Source organism: Engystomops pustulosus, chromosome 9 (assembly GCF_040894005.1).
Source record: "Engystomops pustulosus chromosome 9, aEngPut4.maternal, whole genome shotgun sequence".
NCBI lineage: Eukaryota > Metazoa > Chordata > Amphibia > Anura > Leptodactylidae > Engystomops > Engystomops pustulosus.
Genome location: NC_092419.1, coordinates 11,649,713 through 11,666,220, shown reverse-complemented (window position 1 = coordinate 11,666,220; position 16,508 = coordinate 11,649,713). Strand labels below are relative to the sequence as shown.

At 47.2% G+C, this 16,508-nt stretch overlaps 1 protein-coding gene across 1 annotated transcript; it reads left to right on the top strand.

The window, feature by feature from the left end:
• The first annotated feature begins 1,255 nt into the window (after positions 1-1,255).
• On the top strand, positions 1,256-10,221 carry HNRNPL (heterogeneous nuclear ribonucleoprotein L). The gene is made up of 13 exons (XM_072125382.1): positions 1,256-1,415; positions 3,335-3,453; positions 4,340-4,580; positions 4,841-4,926; positions 5,390-5,486; positions 5,756-5,828; positions 7,370-7,441; positions 8,140-8,414; positions 8,497-8,618; positions 8,705-8,906; positions 9,198-9,255; positions 9,464-9,559; positions 9,916-10,221. Exons 1-13 carry the CDS (start codon positions 1,302-1,304, stop codon positions 9,972-9,974), a joined length of 1,614 nt encoding a protein of 537 aa, XP_071981483.1. The 5' UTR covers positions 1,256-1,301; the 3' UTR covers positions 9,975-10,221.
• The last annotated feature ends 6,287 nt before the right edge of the window (positions 10,222-16,508 follow it).

Below are 16,508 nucleotides of genomic sequence, written 5' to 3'. Positions count from 1 at the left end.
AGTCAAAAAACGCATGCGTTTTTTTAACGGACTGTTTAAAAACGGCCCAAAAATGGGTTCAAAATGCCACGTGTGCCGCCGGCCTAAGAAAACGCGATGCAACGCATTGGGGGACATTTACTTAAAGTGTCGGTGTCTGCACTGGCTTTGTTACCGACCTGCTCTGGGAAAGAAGACACACATGTAATATTGTAGAGCTGTGCAGAGACATTTCTGGCGCCGAGACCATTTTTTGTCCCTGGGACCAAAATCTGTCCCGAGCACCAGAAATGTGTCCAACAGTCCCTGCTAGACCAGTTTTCTTTTGGTCTACTTTCTGCCAGTTTACAGCGCCCAAAAAGGGCTGCGACACATATTAATTGTGTCTGAGTTTCCACTCCGCCAAAGCCACGCCCCTTTTCGGAGAAGAGTCGGAGCAGACGGAAAAAGGCATTTTTTCTGGCGCCGCCAGCTAATAAATAGGTCTGAGAGCAGAACATGTGGTGAGAGCGCCACAAAACTGGCGGAAACGCCATAGTAAATGTCCCCCATTGTGTGAACACGCCCTGAGAAGTTTGGATTATTCAAATGCAAGTAGGCAGGGATCGTCTCGATCGCATGCGCTTTTGGAAGTAGCACCCAGTGTTTAGCATTGTATACCTGCAAAACACTGGGTGCACGTTACCAATCGCATGCGAAAGGAAACGGATATGCAATTGGGCCGGTTCCCACCCAACTGCATTGCACTTCTAAACGCAATGCAAACGCAAGGTGTGAATGCAGCCTGGACCTGGCTTTAACCATTTATTTGGTTTTCAAGGCGTTTTTATTTTCCTAATTATTTCTCATCTTCCCCTATAATAAATCAGAGGAACCTTATGCCCGTCAGTAATAAATACTTCCGCTAACACCATTCGCGGTTTTAACTTTTTATTACAGTGCTTTTATTACAACTTAGTAATGAATGAGGCGCCATTACACAGAAGCCGAGCGCGCACAAGATGGCGGCTCTTCTTCTCTGTGAATTCTCGTCGCCTCACCGACCACAGCCAATAGGGACGCTGCAAAAATAAACGGGACAAAAGAGCTGATTGACGAAAGCATTGACCAATGAGAGAAGCGGTCGTTAAATTCCCTCCTTTCCCATTGTATCCAATAGGCTGTTTTGCTGCCTGAGTGGCGTGGTCTGTAAACCAATAGGTGCTTTGTGTAAAGGAGTGGCATTCCTCTAGACCAATCATACTGCGGTAAGGAGGCGGGGCGGCTCAGGTTTAGCCCCGGCGCCATGTTACGGAGCTCTCAGTCCCGGCGGAGATCTGAAGATGGCGGCAACTGCAGCTGTGGGAGGAAGGTCAGCTTATTACGGGACCGAGGGTGGCCGTGCCCCTAAGAGGCAGAAGACGGACGGAAACGAAGACAACGTGGCGGCCACGTCGGTAAGAGGAAGGCCCCTCGTGCAGTGGAGACACCTGGCGGCTGTGTTTTGTATTGTCTTCCATTGTGTGGAATGTACTGGATGTGACCATAGACATGTGGCGGTGTGTAGAGTGTACAGCAGCGGCCTGCACTCTATGGTCTCCCGGATTGGTATGGATCGGCCTCGTCCTATAGCGATCCATGAAATCTCTGCTCCGGCCATGATCCCTACAGTGTGACCCTTCAGGCATCCGTATGGAGAGTCCCTTTAAGGCGGACTCTGCATCACCTCAATGGTTTGTGCTGGGGATCACTCCCTTTAACTCCCTAATCTGAAATACCCTTAAAGGGGTTTTGTCTCATAATGGGCCTCCATTCCCAGGAGAATAAGGGCTCCCTGCTTCCTCCTGCAGGGGCTCTGGATCTTTCTGGTCTGTGTTGGCCGGGGTCTATGGCCGTCCGTGTGGTCACATGTGAATGGACGCGGTGACTACAGACGCTGGTGCTCGGGGTGTTGTGCATCATCACTTACCAGTCCTGGAGACCAGGGAGCGGAGGATGGGGGGTTTCTACTATTGTTCCTTTATTATCTTCCTTTAAGGAGGTCCTAACTTCTGGGGGGGGTCTGACCTCAGGAATATCAGCAGGTTACCTTCTCCCAGGGGTTTGTGTGTTACCTCCTAGTCTCAGGATAGATGATCACCTGCTTGTTGAGGGTCTGAATGCACTGAATCTGGAGAATGGGGCTCCCGATCTCCCTAATGTGTGGAGCTGTGGGGTGACGATGTGTCCTGCTGCTCCCTTAAGTACTAAGTACTATGTGATGGTGATGAGCCGGCTCATTCGCATGAACGTTGTGAGCGAGCTGATGGCTCACGTGGTGTGGGGGGCACTGATTGGTCTGTGGCTCCCCGTTATAAGTTTAATAGGGAGCAGTTCAGGAGCCAGAAGAGCTGACTCTTCTAAGTGAGTGGAGCCTAATGAACCAGCTCACTAAGAAGAGCCGGAATTCTCATCACTATTGTGTGGGGGTCAGTAGTTTCTGGACCCACTCCCATAGTACTGGGTGGAGTGGTGGGGAGGTCATGGTTTGTGGGATCCCACCAATCAGATTATTCCCTATCCTGTGGGTAGGACAGAACTTACTTGTTACACATTTGTTTTAAGAAAATCTCATCTTTTAAATCGAAGCCCATCATGATGAACCAGGGACCCCTCTCTCATGCTGTAGCTTCATAGGCTGTTACAGTGTAAGCCAGTGAAGCTGCAGCATGGAGGGGCACTGGTAACTCAATCAGGAAACCTGGTTCATTAGCATAATTAAGTCTCCTTTTAGTAGGAAGGAGGCCATGGGTTACATATAAGCAAATTAGCACACGGTGTCTGGATCTATGAGTAAGTGTATCCATAAATCAGAATATTGACCCTTGGGATTGGTCATGTAGGGTCTGACTCTCCCCTTCCCCACTGTTCAGCGTCTTTGCTGCTTTTTTTCCCCCACATTGCGGCCTCTTCATTGTTGTTGCTGCTCAGGACATGCAGCAGATGTTCCGGATGCTTCTCCTTTGTCCCATTTGATTGAATAGGCCGGAGCCGCTGTACCCAGCAGCGCCACGGTCTATGGTGCAGCCTTTACACTGAACCTGCCTTGGCCCATTATGCCTGGTGGGATGTATCTACCCAGTGATGGTAACTCTTGGCCTAGTATTTCCGGGGGTCTGCCAGCTCCTTGTGATGCTCCTGTAAATGGATGATTGTGCATTTTGTGGCTGTGACATTCATTGATGAGCTGTAATGAGGCGCGGGCAGGCTGCCCGGGTGCCCACGCTAATAGTATTGCTATGTAGACATGCCAGCCTTGGCGTCTGCCTGATGAGATGTGCCGTATGGGAATAGTATCACTTCTATGATTGATTTCTCTCTGTCTTCTTCTTATCAGGAAGGATACGAAGACCCTCACAAGACCCCGGCTTCTCCGGTGGTCCACGTGAGGGGGCTCATTGATGGAGTGGTGGAGGCTGATCTTGCAGAGGCCCTGCAGGAGTTTGGGACCATCAGGTAAGACCTGAGTAATGTCAGTGCTCATAAAGGACACCTACCTTCAGTTTAGTGATGCTGGATGTTCCCGCAGAACCTTATTCCTCAGAACTTCTTTTATTTCTCTGTATCCCGCGGTAATAGTTATAAGTTATGCAAATTACATCAGCTGAGCACCTCAGGGAGCCTAGTATTTCAATGTATGCACAACCCCGCCCTGTCTTGGGCTTTTATTAAAAGATATCTACCACCAGGATGAAGGTTTATAAACCCAGCTCACTGACATACTGGTGAGTGCCCCTCTGGCATGATCTGCTTTTCTTTTAGCTTCTTATGCCTTTGCTTTCACAAAAAAAGGCTTTTAAATTATGCAAATGAGCCCGAGGGGCCCCGAGCTCCATAGGTGTTAATGGAACCTGGAGCCTCTCGGGCTCATTTGCACAATTTTTGAAAGCCTTTTTTTTTCTTACAAAGGGCATAGGAAGCTGAAAATGAGTGGATCCTGCCACAGGGGGCGCACACTGGTTTGTCAGTGTGGTTTATAATCCTGGATTCTGGTGGTAGATGTGCTTTAAAGGTGTTTTTGAAGATTGACAATTTGGGATAGGTCAATGGTATAGGCCCCAAACTGATCAACTGACATGTCAGGAAGCACCAGTATAATAATCTATGTATATCGCTATTGTATTCTGTAGCGGTTGCCATAGTGATATAGCTGAGCCACTACACAGCGCTCAGAGCCGTCTGCATCTGGCTCCATGCAATAGAGACGGAGGCTGAGCAATGCAGATCGCCACAAATCGCAGGGGTGTGCAATGGTCTTGTAATAAAATCCTAACCAGTGATGGAGAGAGAAAGATGTATAGTTTGTTTCCAGGAGCCTTACGATTTTTTTTTTCTCTTGCAGTTATGTGGTGGTAATGCCCAAGAAGAGACAGGCCCTGGTGGAGTTTGAGGATATTCTGGGGGCCTGTAATGCCGTAAACTACGCAGCCGACAACCAGATCTATGTCGCAGGTCACCCGGCATTTGTCAACTACTCCACCAGCCAGAAGATCTCGCGTCCTGTCGACACCGGCGATGACTCGAGGGGGGTCAACAACGTCCTGCTCTTCACCATCCTGAACCCCATCTATTCAATCACTACGGTAAGGATGGGCGACTGACACGGGTTCTGCTGTTTGGCCTTAGCTGCTGCTTTGTGCTTTAACATTGCATGAATGTTTTCTATTAGGCAAGTGCTGGGGTTTCTGTTACATGCCCAGTCATCGACTAGTCTGACCTGGGCCTCCCATGTGGACTCCCCTTCTCTATTATCTATGGGGGAGGCTTATTACCAGTTTTAGTAATGGGTGCCTCTTATCTGTTGTAGTTTTTCTTGCCACTTAGCTTTCGTTTCTTTTTCTAGGATGTGTTGTACACCATCTGTAATCCATGTGGACCCGTCCAGCGGATCGTTATCTTCAGGAAGAATGGAGTGCAAGCCATGGTGGAATATCCTTTTACTGACTTGAGCATTTCTAATTTATTATGTGTATATAAACAAATCTAAAGCAGAGGGGTCCTGTTTCCCTTTCCAATTTTAAAGGATATCTTCTACCATGATGAACACTTACATGCTGGTGTGTATATGCTCTTATTTTGGCTTTTGCAAAAATTATGCAAATCAGGCTTTCAGGTCTGGACTCTATAGCTGTTAATTGAGCTCAGATCCCATCGGGCTAATTTTTAAAGCATTGTGTGCTTGGTTTACAATCCCAGATCCTGGTGGAAGATTTCTTTGGGGATTGACACGGGTTCTTTACTGCTACCGACCGCTGCTTAGTTAACAGTGCTCAATACTCTGTCCCTCTACAGAGATTAGCAACACTGCATATAGTGATTTCCTCTATGCTGTGTCCTCATCTATGTATAAAATCCTACGTTGTTTTGCATATTTTTCCTTAACCCTCCGCACATTTGACTCGGTGCAAAGTGCTCAACGTGCTAAGGCGTCGCTGAATGGAGCGGACATATACTCTGGATGTTGCACTCTAAAGATCGAATATGCTAAGGTAAGAACCAGGTGCTAAAATTGGTTTTCGGCTCCCTGCGTTATAGGGTGTACATGTCAGATTTCTCAGGATCTTGTGTGTAAATTGAGGGTGGACTGCAGTTCTATTCACTTGTATGAGACGGAGGAGCTCTGTACTTGGCACCTCTCGGGGCGATGTTTACACGTGAACTAATTCTCCATTCTCACATGAGTCTTCAAGATAAGTGGGGGATACCCCTGCATTTATTCTGGCTCGCTTTGTAATTTTACTTTTGCCTCTTTCCAAAGCCCACAAGACTGAACGTCTTCAAAAATGACCAGGACACCTGGGACTACACGAACCCAACGCTGAGCGGACAAGGTAAAGATTTCCCTTCTCGTGTTTTGTGTATACATTCTCATTAGTTTGATCAAATGCACCAGACTGGCACGTCACACTCTAATGCCATTGCTGTGGCTCTTGGCTCCCAAGAAACGTGGTCTCTTTATATTTCTCTCCCCAATCCTTAAACTGCAGCTTTATTCGCTCTAAATTAGTTAGTGTTTCTTAAAATTCAATTATTCTCCAAATTTGCGTAGATTAGGGACGAATACCTCTTACTTCCTGAGTCTTTTTTTGACTCTTGACCGTTTCTCCCTGGAGCAGGCAATGGCATTACATGTCCAAAAACCTAACACATTTCTTTTCCAAGGTACATACTAGAATCCATGTGCAGGGGCCAGCTCAGTGCTCAGGCGTTGGTCTGTATCTGACCCTGGAGGCGACGGTATTGGTTTTCAGGGGTGTCCCACTAATGGGAAGTTTCCCGACTCCCTCTCGGGGTCTAGGACTGACGGCCCTCGTCTGCACATTGTCTTTGTTATAAACACACAGTGTAGTGAGAAAGCATGGAGACACTCATCGCAGAGATTACCAGGCCTTCTGCAGAGCTCACACACGGAGAGAACATCACATGGTGCAAGCAAGAGAAAGACGCTGAAACTGGGGCTTCCAACAGGCATGTAACAAGTACAGTGACGCTTCCAACACGCTGCAGGCATGACCACTACACGGAACCTTCTCCACATTACAGCAGACATGATGGTTACACGCCATAGCAGTGTATTCACAGAGGGCACGGAAGTGGGTCCGCACATGCCACGGCAGGCAGAAAGACGGGACATGCAACAACATTCCCTCCATTCCCACCACAGACAGTTCCTCTTCACCAACCAGAAAAGAGTCCAGAAGAGCCGAACACAACCTCTTTTACACCTCTTCAAGATACAGGAACGTGTGCCAGACACCAGCTAGCAGCCCCACAAGAGAGAACATGCACATGGAGCACACAGAACACGGAGAAAACATGTTTTAGCAACTTGTTCAACCGTATAACAGAAATTGTTGAGTTGTGTTTCTCCTTCTTCGATGTAACTCATGACTGAAACCATGTGATGCAGGGTCGCAACGTGTGTATGGCGGGGCGGCACCTTTCAGAGCTCTGCTTACGCACACATGAGGTATCCAATGGTAAGAGAAATACAGATATGTTGTTGTCCCTGGGACACGGCTGTAAGTAAGTCTTTTCTCAATCTTCCCAAATGAAATGTCTTGTGCTCAGTCAGATATTGCTAAGGGCTGGTGGCTGATTTGTATCTCATTCCGGGGGTGGATTGGGTGGATCTGTGTATCAAGGTGACATGGTTCCGGGAGGCCTTAAAGGGATGTTTCATATTAATGGCATAAGAGGACTGTTTAGTGGGAGCTTGGTAGTATGTATGTTATTTTATAGCCTTGATACACAGCTCTTTTATAACCTGGGCAGCCAGCATTACATTTACCCCAATTATGATTAGTTGGTGGGGGTTCACAATGAAAAGAGAAATCGATTCTGATCGAGCTTTATGCTTTGCTTTTTACAGGAGAAGGTGCAGGAAACCCGAACAAACGACAGCGAAACCCACCATTACTGGGAGACCACCCCGCAGAGTATGGTAAGAACATTGTCATGGCTTTACATTGAGTTTTATATATCTATAGTATTCTCCTAATTGCAGACTTGCAACCTCTTACAATCACTTGTCTGTAGCACATGATGTGCTGCTTGATGGGGTCAGACTGTCAGCAGATGATTGACATTGTGTAATGAAAAGTTATAAAAATTTTCCAGTGCTTTCTGTATCATTTACTCAGTTGTCTAGATCTCTAGCTCTTTCTATAGGAAGCTTCATCATTTACTTCCTGTGGATAGAAACCGGCCCCTGGTCATGTGATGTCACACGGCTCGTTATGTTCGAGTGATCAGAGCAGTGATGCCACATGGCCAGGGAATGGTTTATATCTACAGGAAGTGAACAATGGAGCTTCCTATAGAATGACATCTAGCAGAGATGTAGAAAATGGTGAAGAATTGATATAGAAAGTATATTGGAAAAATGTAGAAGTAGCCGTTGCACAACCTATAGCAATAATTTGCTGGAAGTGGACCGCCCCTTTAACATGCCTATAGTGTAAATACTTGAGGAGGGTGGGAGTTCTGTTGGACACATGCACTTCCCTGCAAATACTGGCAATAAAATTTTTCACAATCTTGTTCAAGGGTGGTCTGGTATCTGAAGACCACCGGCTTTCGGATACATGTAGGGAATGGCACAGATTCCCCATAACACTTGCCTTTATTCCTGTGTTGTAGGCTCACATGGTGGATATCACGGTCACTATCATGACGAGGGTTACGGCCCTCCTCCCCCTCATTATGAAGGCCGCCGGATGGGGCCACCTCCTGTTGGAGCACCTCGCAGAGGACCTAATCGCTACGGTCCTCAGTATGGTCACCCTCCACCACCGCCCCCAGAATATGGACCCCATGCAGACAGCCCTGTGCTCATGGTCTACGGACTTGACCCGAAAAAGATGAATTGCGATCGCGTATTCAACGTGTTTTGTTTGTATGGAAATGTAGAGAAGGTAAGAACCTGTCAATAGTGTCTACCAAAATCTTCAACTTCACAGTATCGGCCTGTGGTAACATTAAACTTGTGGTTATTAGGTGAAATTCATGAAGAGCAAACCTGGGGCAGCGATGGTAGAGATGGCGGATGGGTATGCAGTGGACAGGGCCCTCACTCATCTCAACAATAACTTCATGTTTGGGCAGAAGCTCAGTGTCTGGTGAGTTTACTTGTATATCTTTTTCGGTACGTGCACAAAGTTTAGTTCTCTTTTGGTTTTTCTAACGCTACGCCTTACACTTTTAGCGTATCCAAGCAGCAGTCTATTGTGCCCGGTCAGTCTTACGGCCTGGAGGACGGCTCCTGCAGCTTCAAGGTGTTTAGCGGATCCAGAAACAATCGCTTCACTTCTCCGGAGCAGGCTGCAAAGAACCGCATTCAGCAGCCCAGCAACGTGCTGCACTTCTTCAATGCCCCACCAGAAGTCACCGAGGAGAACTTCCTAGAGGTGAGGATCAACTCTCCATGTTGGTTGTAAAGCTTATCGTGCCTTGCCATCCTGATTCACTACATTCATCAAGCGGCAATTAGATTGGGAAAGACGTGAGACCCTTGTGTTGTGTTCATGTCTACCCAGTGTCCACCAGACCTACTGCTGGGATCAGAACCTATGCAATACTTTAAAACGGTGGTTCAGGTTATAAGCCCAGCACGATGCACCGTATGTGTATGAGGCCCAAGACTAGGCCCGACTGCATGTAGGTTTTCATTGTGCTTTTGTCTCTTCTGCTTCCTGTAGATAAGCGATGAGCTGGAGTTGAAGAAACCAGGATCCGTCAAAGTGTTCTCTGGCAAAAGTAAGTGTAGTGACCAGTGCCAAAATCCACCAGATTTTGGAAGGTGGGGGCGGCTGGAGGCTTTATAAACTTTGGAAGGAGCTGCGGTACAGCATACAACTTCCGTAAACTAACAATGGCGTATTAATAAGATCTAGTCTACAGACAAATGTGCCGGGAGGGTGCGTTCTGCTCCAGAGATGTCTTCATGTCTGACTTGTTGTTGTAGGTGAAAGGAGCTCCTCGGGGCTGCTGGAGTGGGAGTCTAAGAGCGATGCGCTGGAGACCCTCAGTCTTCTCAATCATTACCAGATGAAGAATCCTAGTAAGTGCTGGAACATGTGTAAGCCAAGTGTCTGTACCTGTGCTCGTTGTTCCTGTTCACACCCCAGAACAATGTGGCCTCTTAGTTTGGGGTGTCTGACTATGTGTGAGGCAGACGTAGAGTCCTTTAGTACAAAGTTGTGGGAGGCCCTGAGGACGTATAATGAAGCACAGGGAACCAATCCTTCCCTGCTAAATCTTGGCCTACGTTAACCACAGATCCTGAAGTTCCTCGACCAGTGAAATCCCCAGTATAAACACATGACCTTCAGGATCTCTAATAGATTTAAAGGTTAAAATGTTATATTTGAAATTCTAGAACATTGATGATAACATTGTGTTTGTTCTTTCTTTCAGACGGCCCCTACCCTTACACCCTGAAGCTTTGCTTCTCCACCGCCCAGCACGCATCATAACATCCTGGAGCGGATCAGAACACTCCTCCTCCTCCCTCCCCTCCGCTGATGTTTAGAACCATTTGGGCTCCTTGAGCCAGTTTTTATTTTTTCAGTTTATTATGAAAATTTTTTTATGTACGGTTGTGCGCCCCTGCCTAGCACATGCTCACGATCTGTCTGGGGGATACTTGTTTTTTTTGCGTCAGTGAATGAGCGTCTGCTAGTCTTTCCCATGTTTAATAAAGCCTGAAGCTTTGATTGGTAACCGCTCGTGTCTCTGTTCTGGTCGCTGTGCAAAGGTTGATAACAGCCTCCTTTATAGAAGTAATAAATCTCTTATATAATATGTATGTTCCGATATGCTGTGATACATGAACAAAGTGACATCACAGCGCAATAGTCAGGAGATAGGAGTGAGGGTCTTGCTATCTTACCTGTTATTTTCCCCATAGATAGACGCTGTTAACCTTGAGGGATGACTGAGGGTAGTAACCAGACCTACTGAGTAGTTTCTTGTATTTAGTACAGTTTGAGGTACTAGGATGCAGCTTGAAGTGGTCCAGGTGCCCCGTTGAGCGCCCCCCACAGGCCTGTGTGGCGATGTCCATTGTTTAATCATATGTAAGTAAAAGCAGATGAGCTGCTGATCCCTGCACTTGATTCCCCTCCTATGAATGTAAGGTTATGCACCTGGGGGCCAGTAATCCATCCAAAGGCAAAATATGTCCTTGGGGGGGGGGGGGGGGAGTAAATCTGAGAGAGTCCCTTGTTGAGAAGGACCTGGGGGTACTAGTAGATTATAAATAGAATAACAGCATGCAATGTCAATCAGCTGCCTCTAAAGCTAGTAGGATCTTGTCATGTATCAGCAGTGGTCTGGACTCTCGTGATAGGGATGTAATATTACCACTATACAAGGCATTGGTTCGGCCTCACCTGGAATATGCTGTCCAGTTCTGGGTACCGGTCCATAAAAAGGATGCCCTGGAGCTGGAGAGGGTTCAACGTAGAGCCACAAAAATGATAAGGTGTATGGAGGGTCTTAGTTATGAGGAAAGATTAAAACAATTAGATTTATTTAGTCTGGAAAAGAGACGACTACGAGGGGACATGATTAATTTATATAAATATAGGAATGGTTCATACAGAAAATATGGTGGTAAGTTGTTCCAGATCAAATCAAAAGACGAGGGGGCACTGTCTCCTCCTGGAGGAAACAAGGTTTAATCACCAGAGGTGAACTTGATGGACAAGTGTCTTTTTTTTTTTTCAACCGTATAAACTATGAAGGACTGGGATCCCTTTTATCTGATTTGGCTCCTCAGTACATCTTGTGGCACTTTCCTCTGTGCGGTACCTGCTGCCTCAGCCATGATCAGTACCGCTTCACATCACTATCAGCTGCTGTATAGAAGTCTCCTTTTTATGGAATGTTCACCATTGACAGAGGGGGAAGAAGTGATAAAATGCAATTATGTGTAATACCTCCTCCAAATGGAGCTGGTCTTCACAAGGGGCGATTCTCCTCCTATTCTTGGGTGCAATCACTTTGAGTACGGAAGTTACAACACATTAATAACTTGTTTAGGGGCCCATACATTATGGGTTGGATTAGTCATCTGTATGTCACTAATGTATGGATACAATACAAGGAAAGCTGGGAAAAGTGCAGTGCTGTTTATGACCACTAGAGGTCAGCGCTCACATTCAGCCCTAGGAATCACCTCTATAGTCACCACTGATTGCTTTGTCCCTTATGTTTTACCCCAAGAAGGGGGAAACTGGTCAGAAATATCACAGTTCTGTTTAATGCTCCTATACACCCAGTAGTCAACTTTGTGCACCCCATCCTCCACAAGGACAGCAGGCAGCCATACGACCTTGCCGGTCACCAGTGCCGCATCATGGAGAACTGGCAGCACCCATATTCCCTGTGGAACACAGCTCTGGTCAGGGTGCCCTTGAAAATGTGGTGCACATTTTGTATGTTTGTCTTTGACTCTCCTCCAGGTCTTAATAATGTAACCCAATGTATATGCAGCGCCAGATTAAGTTTGGTGGGGGCCCTGGGGCATGCACCACGGTAGCCCCCACCTATAATCCAGCCCTGTGTATATGCACTGGTAAGGTAATGTGAGAAGCCACGTCAGAGAGGACCTTGTGTTATCTACAATGAAGATAAGAGAAATATCTCGCACTCCTCAGCGTGAACAAATTAAACCTTTTTGTGGTTGGCTCCAGGCGGCCATGTTGGTTGATTCTACATTTGGACAGAGTGTGCCTTCTGCAATCTGGGTGATCTACACGGCGGATACCCAAAAGACAAGTCCGACTTGGTGTAATTTTGTGGAAGAATTTTCACAGGTTTTCAGATTGTGCATGAAACAGGGACACCGTGTGCCTATTCGCGCTCCCCTGGCGGCCGCCCCCCACGTGGGGTGGAGGCGGCAAAGTCGTAAATCTCAATTTCTTGCAGTGCGCAAGAAATTGCAATGTCAGCGCTTCTATGCCACAAACGGGCATAAAAGTGTCGTCTTCCCCTTGGTATCTCATCTATAACAACTTTGTTCAATAAATCTGAATCATTATTGGAAAATAAATGCGACAACATCTTACAACAAAACAAAAAGAAATAAATTATAAATAAAAAATAATAAAAAAAACTATATGAATGAGGTATTGCTGGAATCATACTGACCTATACGGTTCTGAATAAGGAGAACTGGTTTTTATTTTTTTTTTGTGAACGGCCAAAGAGATTTCTAAAAAAATCCAAAACACAAATTGCTAAACTTTCTGGTTGGAGAAAAAGAACATCAAATCTCATCAATGAGCTATAGACAAACCAAAACGAATCATCCGAAAAGTGCACCCCGTCCCATAAAAAATAAGCCCTCATTATGTCCAAGGTTTTATTGTTCGATAAACATAGGAAAATGCCTTACAATAGGTCAGGGCGCAAGGTGTGACCCCACGCAGGGGGATTAGTAATGAAAACAGAATGTTTTTTTTTTTGATACATAACCAACTTCTGTATCATTCATAGGGGAACCAGGGATCAATATGTCCATGTAAAATATCATAGCATGCACAATGTGAGACGGCAGATCCTCTCTGGATGGCGCCCCCCCCCCATGCCATGTTGTGTGCCCATACAGCAGGTTATCAAAAAATTTGCAGTGCACCTTGTCCTTTTTCTCCATGGTGAATGTGTAATTTTAGCAAAATACAATCAATTAGGCAAACAACACTTTCCTAAATTGCACCTTCATTTTGTTTTATCCCCTGCAAAATTATAATAGTTCCTTTATTTATGTAGCGCACACAGATTACGCAGTTCTGCACAGAGATTCCCAAATTGGTCCCTTTACCCAATGGGGCTCACAGTCTAATCAGCCTACCAGTATGTTTTGGAGTGTGGGAGGAAACTGGAGGACCCGGAGGAAACCCACACAAACACAGAGAGAACATACAAACTCTTTGCAAATCTTGACCTGTATGGGACTTGAACCCATGTCCCCAGCACTGCAAGGCTGTAGTGCTAACCACTATGCCACTGTGCTGCAAGGCTGTAGTGCTAACCACTGAGCCACAGTGCTGCAAGGCTGTAGTGCTAACCACTGAGCCACCGTGCTGCAAGGCTGTAGTGCTAACCACTGAGCCGCCGTGCTGCAAGGCTGTAGTGCTAACCACTGAGCCACCGTGCTGCAAGGCTGTAGTGCTAACCACTGAGCCACCGTGCTGCAAGGCTGTAGTGCTAACCACTAACACTGAAAGGGTTAACAAACTGTCTAAAGGTTGTTTTACATACGTTGCGGGGTGCTATTTCTCTAAATGGGTAATTTATGGGGTTTCTATAAATAGGTTCTGGCGATTTTCGTGAAAAGTTATGACAATTATAAAGCTACAAAAAACATCCTACAAAAATCAGTGTCACCATAAAGCAGACATTGTGTAAATGTTGGTCCTGCCACGCAAAGAACTGGATAACTATCTGTCTGGAAATCAAAAAATTTTGGCTAACAGAGGTTTTTAAACTTTTTTTTTGCCAAATTTCATTTTTTTTTTTTTTCATAAAAGCAAGAAATGACACCTCAATTTTTAATTTTTTTTTAAACTAGTTTGAAGTGTCACGAGAAAAAAACACTCTCAGAATCTCCTGGATATGTTGGTCCATTAGACACGAGGAGGTGCGATGCGCCCAATAGCCGGACGCTGGCTGGAATGTGCGGCGTTGCATAGCGTTCGGTCCGGACGTTCCAGCCAGCAGCCGCTATTGGACGCATCGCACTCGCTGGTGTGTAAGGGGTGTAAGGGATTCCAAATTTCTAACCTCCTCACGCACACAGACGTATATATTCCTGGCCGTGCGCTCCCTGTACCGCACAGCGTTTATATGGATAGTATACGTCCACATTCATTATCATGGGCGATACGCTCATTCATATGATTGGCCTTACAGGCCACAGTACTATGAGGGAGATGTATATAAATATAGAGTGTGGCCTGCGCTCCCGTATCTCTGTTCTGTCCGCCCTTTACATGTCAATAGGAACCGAAAAAAACCTGCAACATGCAAAGTTCACTGCATGCGTCCCGTATATACAGTTTGTAGCCAAGAACACCCGGAGCTGTGGGGACGGCTGTGGATCGATACGGTGCCATATGGGCCATACGGGTGAAAAACGTACTGGTTTTATGGCCAAAATATATACAGAACCGAAAAACAAATGCTCATGTGCATGAGGACAGAAAGAGGACCTCTCATGGCAATTTGGGACACTAAACCACCCACAGGTCCTTATGGATCGCTGGTTAAGTGTCCCAAATCGCCGTTTTCCAAGTCCCAATTTGGCCGCAATGAAAAAAATAAACTTTAAACTTACCTAGAGACGAGTCAGATGAGGTCGGTCTCATCTCTTGTACTCCCTGCGGCGTCGCAGTTCTTCCATGAAGCCGCAATGGCCGCACGGTGCAGCACTGTACCGCTCCGTATCCGGGAGGTAGATAGGACATGTCGGTGCCGTGCCCCATGTTTATCTATGGAGAGGGGCGCTGACGCGTGCCCGCCGTGTTACAGTATGGCCGGCACACGTTAGTGTGAATATAGCCTTATCGCGCAGACGCACGGAGCATCGAACCACGGTATATATAAAGTTTTTTTTAAATTTTACTAGCGGCCACAGCGGTCTTCATAAAGGGCCGATTTGGGACACTAAATCACCGATTCATAAGGACCTGTGGGTGGTTTAGTATCCCAAATCGCCATGAGGGCGCATTCACACCATGCGGTGCGTTTTTTGACGCATTGCGAAGGCTTCAGCCTGGATCACGTGCTGAGGTTACGTTGCGTCTCCACTGCAGCTGCTGAAACGCAATGTTACCTCAGCGCGTGATCAAGACAAAAACGCATCAAAAAACGCAACGCGTGTGAAAGCGCCCTGACAGGACACGGCAAATTCTAAAAATAGGGCTCTATCAGGTGAAAAGCGTCTCTGGAGGTTACGGGGTTAACCGTCTCCTGTCCAGATCCCACATTTTAGAGAAAACACAAGTCCCAGAGACTATCCAGAGATCCTCAGCCATCTCCAGCTTCATCATGTGCCTCCATTACCTCAGCAGCTCCCTCCCTCCCTCCTCATGTGCCTCCATTACCTCAGCAGCTCCCTCCCTCCTCATGTGCCTCCATTACCTCAGCAGCTCCCTCCCTCCCTCCTCATGTGCCTCCATTACCTCAGCAGCTCCCTCCCTCCCTCCCTCCTCATGTGCCTCCCTCCCTCCTCATGTGCCTCCATTACCTCAGCAGCTCCCTCCCTCCCTCCTCATGTGCCTCCATTACCTCAGCAGCTCCCTCCCTCCTCATGTGCCTCCATTACCTCAGCAGTTCCCTCCCTCCCTCCCTCCTCATGTGCCTCCATTACCTCAGCAGCTCCCTCCCTCCTTCCTCATGTGCCTCCATTACCTCAGCAGCTCCCTCCCTCCCTCCTCATGTGCCTCCATTACCCCAGCATCTCCCTCCCTCCTTCCTCATGTGCCTCCATTACCTCAGCAGCTCCCTCCCTCATCATGTGCCTCCATTACCTCAGCAGCTCCCTCCCTCCTCATGTGCCTCCATTAGCTCAGCAGCTCCCTCCCTCCTCATGTGCCTCCATTACCCCAGCAGCTCCCTCCCTCCTCATGTGCCTCCATTAGCTCAGCAGCTCCCTCCTCATGTGCCTCCATTACCTCAGCAGCTCCCTCCCTCCCTCCTCATGTGCCTCCATTACCTCAGCAGCTCATTCCCTCCCTCCTCATGTGCCTCCATTACCTCAGCAGCTCCCTCCTCATGTGCCTCCATTACCTCAGCAGCTCCCTCCTCATGTGCCTCCATTACCTCAGCAGCTCCCTCCCTCCCTCCTCATGTGCCTCCATTACCTCAGCAGCTCCCTCCCTCCTCATGTGCCTCCATTACCTCAGCAGCTCCCTCCCTCCTCATGTGCCTCCATTACCTCAGCAGCTCCCTCCCTCCTCATGTGCCTCCATTACCTCAGCAGCTCCCTCCCTCCTCATGTG